The 5,882-nt window shown below is 33.7% G+C and overlaps 7 protein-coding genes across 7 annotated transcripts; 6 read left to right on the forward strand and 1 right to left on the reverse strand.

Annotated features, from left to right (window-relative positions):
* Positions 1–601: 601 nt before the first annotated feature.
* On the forward strand, positions 602–904 carry AC631_05806 (uncharacterized protein; the record flags this gene model as incomplete). Its single annotated transcript, XM_015614635.1, has 1 exon — positions 602–904. The coding sequence occupies one exon, from the start codon at positions 602–604 to the stop codon at positions 902–904; it is 303 nt and encodes a 100-aa protein (XP_015464531.1).
* A 634-nt stretch (positions 905–1,538) lies between these two features.
* Positions 1,539–1,784, forward strand: AC631_05807 (uncharacterized protein; the record flags this gene model as incomplete). The annotated part of the gene is made up of 1 exon (XM_015614636.1): positions 1,539–1,784. The coding sequence occupies one exon, from the start codon at positions 1,539–1,541 to the stop codon at positions 1,782–1,784; it is 246 nt and encodes an 81-aa protein (XP_015464532.1).
* A 105-nt stretch (positions 1,785–1,889) lies between these two features.
* On the forward strand, positions 1,890–2,246 carry AC631_05808 (uncharacterized protein; the record flags this gene model as incomplete). Its single annotated transcript, XM_015614637.1, has 1 exon — positions 1,890–2,246. One exon carries the CDS (start codon positions 1,890–1,892, stop codon positions 2,244–2,246), a length of 357 nt encoding a protein of 118 aa, XP_015464533.1.
* Positions 2,247–2,301: 55 nt separating this feature from the next.
* On the forward strand, positions 2,302–2,571 carry AC631_05809 (uncharacterized protein; the record flags this gene model as incomplete). The annotated part of the gene is made up of 1 exon (XM_015614638.1): positions 2,302–2,571. One exon carries the CDS (start codon positions 2,302–2,304, stop codon positions 2,569–2,571), a length of 270 nt encoding a protein of 89 aa, XP_015464534.1.
* A 201-nt stretch (positions 2,572–2,772) lies between these two features.
* AC631_05810 (uncharacterized protein) lies at positions 2,773–2,940 on the forward strand (the record flags this gene model as incomplete). Its single annotated transcript, XM_015614639.1, has 1 exon — positions 2,773–2,940. One exon carries the CDS (start codon positions 2,773–2,775, stop codon positions 2,938–2,940), a length of 168 nt encoding a protein of 55 aa, XP_015464535.1.
* Positions 2,941–3,709: 769 nt separating this feature from the next.
* Positions 3,710–3,925, forward strand: AC631_05811 (uncharacterized protein; the record flags this gene model as incomplete). The annotated part of the gene is made up of 1 exon (XM_015614640.1): positions 3,710–3,925. The coding sequence occupies one exon, from the start codon at positions 3,710–3,712 to the stop codon at positions 3,923–3,925; it is 216 nt and encodes a 71-aa protein (XP_015464536.1).
* Positions 3,926–5,132: 1,207 nt separating this feature from the next.
* On the reverse strand, positions 5,133–5,876 carry AC631_05812 (uncharacterized protein; the record flags this gene model as incomplete). The annotated part of the gene is made up of 1 exon (XM_015614641.1): positions 5,133–5,876. The coding sequence occupies one exon, from the start codon at positions 5,874–5,876 to the stop codon at positions 5,133–5,135; it is 744 nt and encodes a 247-aa protein (XP_015464537.1).
* Between the last annotated feature and the right edge of the window lie 6 nt (positions 5,877–5,882).

Consider the following 5,882-nt stretch of genomic DNA (forward strand, 5'->3'; position numbering starts at 1 on the left):
AAATTTTGCTGGCTATAAGTTGCAAAACTTCTGAGCTGTTATAACTAAAAGTTTATCTATAAATTATGCACGGGAAAATCCCTTAAAAACATTAATTCACTAAGTATCACAATAGGATATAGCTAATTAAATGACATTCGGTAATTTTAGGAAAGGTTTAGTCTCGCCCTAACTTTCAAAAATTATATATATTTAAAGGTCTTATCTTCCTCTATTTGTTTTCTAAATTTTCATAATCAAATGGTTCCAAAGGTTAAGTTGTACAATAATGACAAGTAAGATTATTACTGAAAAAGTTTCTCAAGCCAAATTCACCCAAGAAGCTTCAACCATAACGGGTTATAAAGAAGGAGAAAGAGGCCTCACAGCATAGCTATGGGAGCTGTTCACCCTTTCGCTCTTCCAAAATTTGAAGATAAATACAAACAAAGAAAATGGATGATTGACCATATGTCTGGAGCCTTTCGTGTTTTCGCAAGAAAAGGATACACCGAAGGTACTGCTGGTCATATTTAGGTACGAGATCCTGTTAATCCGAAAACTTTCTGGATCAACCCTTTAGGAATACACTTCGATTTAATTAAGGCCTCAGACCTCGTTCATGGCTATTGCTCAGGCTATAGGAAATGGTAAAGGCGCAATTCTTACTAACCATGGGCTTCTCACTTTTGGATCAACTGTAGATCTGGCTGCTCATTTGTTTACCTTGATGGAAAATTGCTGTGAAGTACAGCTTTTGGCCGACTCTGGATCCACCTGTAAAGAGAAATCGCAAATACGGGATGAAGAAGCTGGATACACTGAATACATGATTGGTGATAATGAGACATTGTATACAGAGTTTCAACCAGACTACGAAATGGAAGTACATCTTTCTAAAGGAGACTTTCTTTGCAAAGATTAGTTCACCTTTTAGTTTATATCTTTTTACAAACGATTTAGATAATATGTTTTTGAAATTGACTTTGTAGGTCAAAGAAACCCAATAGGTGATTAGTAATTGATTCATTTTTTGAGACGTATATTCAACAAATGTATCAGAGTATTTAGTGTTGAATTTGGCATATATGTCAGCTTTTACAATTAATAATTGATTTACACTGAATATCAACGACTCAATTCTTAAACGTCAAAAAGTAGAAATTAATAAAATGCTATCAATTTTTGGTTCAAAGTCCTTTTTTTATGTAATAAAATATGAATCAATCTACATATTGAACACTTATAAAATCCATTCCGTCATACGATAAAACTGATATAAAGATTATCTCTTTTCTTATCTTGATCCGACTTCCTCAATTCTCAATGAGGATACCAGATTAGGTGAACGGCAAATAAATTTTATCTCTTCACTATATTTTATCAAATCAGATTAAGAAATAAAAAAGAAACGGACGAATTTTTTGTTTCGCGCCAGTATCGCTACTTTCCTATTCCAGTAGATCGCTAGATCTGTTGTAAAGGAGCTTATAAATAACCCGAAGTCATTACTTTATTTCTCTTCTTCAAATCAATTTTAACAAAAAATACAATTAACAATGACAGTTGAACCATATTCTTACTTATTTTCTGCTAAAGTTGCTTCTTTCCAACCTATGCTTGTTGGAGGTAAAGGTAACTACATTGCTGTTGAAGATCCACAAACTCATGAAAGACGCGACGTTTTTGATGCACTTGGTGGAGCCGCTATTTGTGCATTGGGTCACGGCGATCAAGACATAACTAGGAGAAATGGCCAAGGCTGCAAAGGAATGTACATACACTTTCCCAGCTTCCATTACTAACTATTATTTTGAAGAATTAGCAAAGTTTTATTTGATAATTCACCCAAAGGTGTTTTTGCAGCAGCTTCCTTTACAGGTTCTGGTTCAGAATCAAACGAAAATGCGATGAAGATTGTTAGACAATATTACAAAGAAAAGGGTGAAATGGATAGACTTATTTTCGTTAGTCGTGAACAATCATACCACGGTTATACGATTGGAGCTATGTCTCTTAGTGAGTCTTCCAGAAAGGCACCTTTTAGAGAAGTTACTTTGGCAGCTTGGCAAGCTCCAAAAGTTGCACCTTGTTATCCTTACCGCCATAAGAAAGACGGAGAATCACTTGAAAAATATAAAGATAGATTATTAAAGGAAGTTGAAGAGACTTTCTTATCTCTCGGCCCATATAAAATTGCGGCCTTTGTTTGTGAAACACTTCCGGATCGACTTTTGGAACTTCCCCTGCGGCCCCGGGTTATTTGAAGGGTCTTAGAGAATTGTGCGACAAATACGGAATTTGTTGTGGCTTGATGAAGTTATGTGTGGCACAGGAAGATCATGCTACAGGAGGATTGAATTGCTGGGAGTCGTATGTCTTAAGGGTCCAGATATTCAAACTATCGGTAAGACCTTAGGTTCCGGTTACGTTACTGTTGCTGGTATTCTCATTTCACCAAAGGTTAAGGAAGCATTTGTTGAAAGATCTGGTACCATTGCAGGTGCTCAAACATACCATCAGCACTCCTTTAAATGCTGTGTCGCATTAGCCGTTCAAAAAAAAAATCCAAAGGTTAGGTTTAAGACGTAACTCTTACGAGAAAGGACAATTAATTGGATCCATGCTTACAAAAAAAGGTTTGAACTCATCTAAACTCAAAATAATTGGAGATGTTAGAGGTTTAAGTGGATTCTGGTCTCTTGAAATTGTCAAGGACAAGGAAAATAAAGAGCCATTTCCAGCTTCTTTAAAAGTTGCATCTCAATTGCTGCTAAATGTTTAAAGAATGGTATGAGTGTAATGGGAATGGATGGTACTCGTGATGGTGTATCTGGTGATCATTTTTCTGTTGCTCCAACTTTCATCCTTTCTGAGGCAGACGTTGAGTTTATCGTTGATACTTTGTTAAAGAGTGTTACTGAGGTTGAAGAAGATTTAACTAAGAATGGTAACTTATAGGTTATAGTTCATAAATATTTTATTGGAAGGTTAAGTTATTTATGTATAAATAAAAAAAAAAGAATTTTAGTAAGAACGATATGAGTATTAAAAACCACGTTTAAGTTGTTTTTGACACTAAGAGGACTTGACAACTAAATTACTAAATCTACATATTGAAAAAAATACAACAATATTAAGATTGTTTATTTCCATTTAATTTTAACAACTTTTTTGTTCTAATTCTACTATATTGCTACTGATCTAAATTCTCTAACTCACCATTTGAATGACAGAAATATTTTAAATTGTCTTTATTAAATGAAAATACTTGTTTGTAAATACTGTTTTTAATCTAAGAAAAAAAAAAGACTCATTATACGTCCTAGTCACCTAGAGAACAACGTTTTTTTTGTTTTGGTTATCCAAATTTTTTTTGAGGTCGATATTCTTTGCTTCGCTATCTACCTAAAATGGAAAAGAGTTTTACGCTTTCAGTTAAACTTGTCTATAAAGGAATTTAGCGAAAAAAAAACCTTAACGATTCATCTAAAGTACCACTCGCAATAATAGTTACCTTTCTTGAAGTTTCGAAGGATTGAAATAATACTAAATAGTACTTTTGTGATAAGAAATTTAGATTTAAATTTAAGAGCTTGAGATGATTATTTGCTTTGAAATGCTTATATACTTATATATTTCTATGTTAAACCTAGAAAATAAAACAAGCTTCTCTAAATAATTCAACTAAGTTGTGGCGTATATATTAAATATTACAAAAGATAAAAATATGCCAACTACAAGTTCAGCTTTTGCTCCAGCTCCATCTTTAACTGTCGAGGATTTAAATTTACTGGATCTTGCTTCTAAGTATTCAGTTAGGGGAAAGATACCCATTATGATCCATTGCCCCCAGGAGATGGATGGATATCAAAGTGTAAAGTCTTCCATGCAGGCTTTATTAAGCAATTCAAAGCTTATTGATAATCGTAGGATAATTAAATAGACATTTATCTAAAAGCTATGAGCAGTTTTAAAAATATGGTATCCAAATTAAAGTAATAAATAATAATGGTAAGTTTGAACCAAGAGTAAACTAATGTAGTTCTCCCAATAATGTCCCAAAAATAATTGTAAAGTTTTAAAATTCCGAGCATTATTGAAAAACACCTATTACCAAGATGATCAAGTCTACTGAGTGGTAAATAAAAACAGGATATTTCATGAAGATGTGGATGGAGTGAAGATGAAAAATTGATGGTTGTACGGACTGACAAGGTGAACTCCTATACCCTATTGCATAACCCCACAGTGTAATCTATAAAAATACAGAATGAAAAAATTCTAAGATGCGTTTTTACTTTCAATGACAACTGAAAACACAAGTTACTGATTTTTTAGGTCAAATTTTACGACGTTGAATTCCATACATATGCAACGAAGGAAAGTCTCACCTCGAAGACATCCCGAAGATAGAGAGTTTTCTTGTTCGGACGAGTGCCGTTGTGGAATTTATTCTTATATTGTGGAGGGTGCAGGTCAACAGAAGTTTGATGTGCTTATATAATAATTAGTAACCATTTTTTCATAGGCAAATTTGAATATTTTTATTATAGCTTATAATATATTTATGTCACGCTTTTAAATTCCTTATATATAAAAATATAATATATTTTAATTTCTGAACTATGCGCATCAAGCTCCCCTAAATTCAAATGTGACAATTGAGATCCTTATCATTGCACTACCACCACTTTCTATTTTTTTGTGAGGCAAGTAAAAAACCACATGGATATCGTTTAACAAGGGATAGAAGTAATAAAACTGGCTGCCAGGGACACGGAGGAGCCAACTAACCGCAGTGTGCTGTTTATTTAAGAGGATAATGGATGCGTGGTTTAAATGAAAATGGATCGGATTATGATTTAACGGTTTTAAGCAAACCAACGAAAAGAGATCTTCTAACTACGTTTCTCGGATAGGTCAAATAACGAAATAGAATAATGACTTCAAATATCTTCACAGGATATTAATGAGTGCGTTAGCAAAAAAGAAAATGACAACAGCTATTTTTTCTATACTTTGATGAAATAAGATTAGTATAACTCGATTTAAAGACAAAAAAATGAAACACTACTTCGAAAATTAATATAGATCACGAAAAATATGAGTGACAAGCCGCCCATCGTACTATATGTTATGTGTTCCATTCTTTAAACCTCCATAGGACCAAAGAATTCTGTAGATATTTCCGATTCTTGTACACCCCTCTGTATCAACTCCCCTTTAACAAATTCCATGTAAGAGCTAGGGCCTAACAAATAATAATCGAAATTTGGGTCAACAAACTCAAAATCTTGAGCCTCTAACCTACGAGTTTCCAACTCATCGATAACTTCAAGATCCGATTCTGATTCATTAGAAATGAATTCAGTTAACTTGAATTGATCGTAATATTTTTCTTTTAAGTCTAGCAACCATGTAGTAAAAGGCCTAGTTTCTATACGTCTATTAGAATTGAACATGTAAACCTGACGACCACTTTCTAAAGCCTTTTCAGCTATTGAAACTAATGGAGTAATACCAATACCTCCTACGAACAAAACGACAGGTTTATCAACATCAGATTCAATGTAGAAGAATTGACCAGCTGGTGGACTGACACGAATAGTGGAATCAACTTGCAAGCCGTTGTGCACAAATGACGAAATTTGACCTCCTTCAACTAAACGAACTGAAATACGATATTCATCAGAATTTGGATATTGGGAAAGAGAATATTCCCTACTCTTCTCAGAAAAAGAGCCTGGCAACTTGAATCTAACACAAATATACTGTCCTCTCTTGGGAATGGCAATCTTTTTACCGTCAGCGGGTTTGAAATACACAGATTTAACGTCCACGGATTCACTCTCGATACGTGAAATTTTAAAATCACGGAAACCATCCCATTCCATATTTTT

Source organism: Debaryomyces fabryi (assembly GCF_001447935.2).
Source record: "Debaryomyces fabryi strain CBS 789 chromosome Unknown contig00288, whole genome shotgun sequence".
In the NCBI taxonomy this organism is placed as follows: Eukaryota; Fungi; Ascomycota; class Pichiomycetes; order Serinales; family Debaryomycetaceae; genus Debaryomyces; species Debaryomyces fabryi.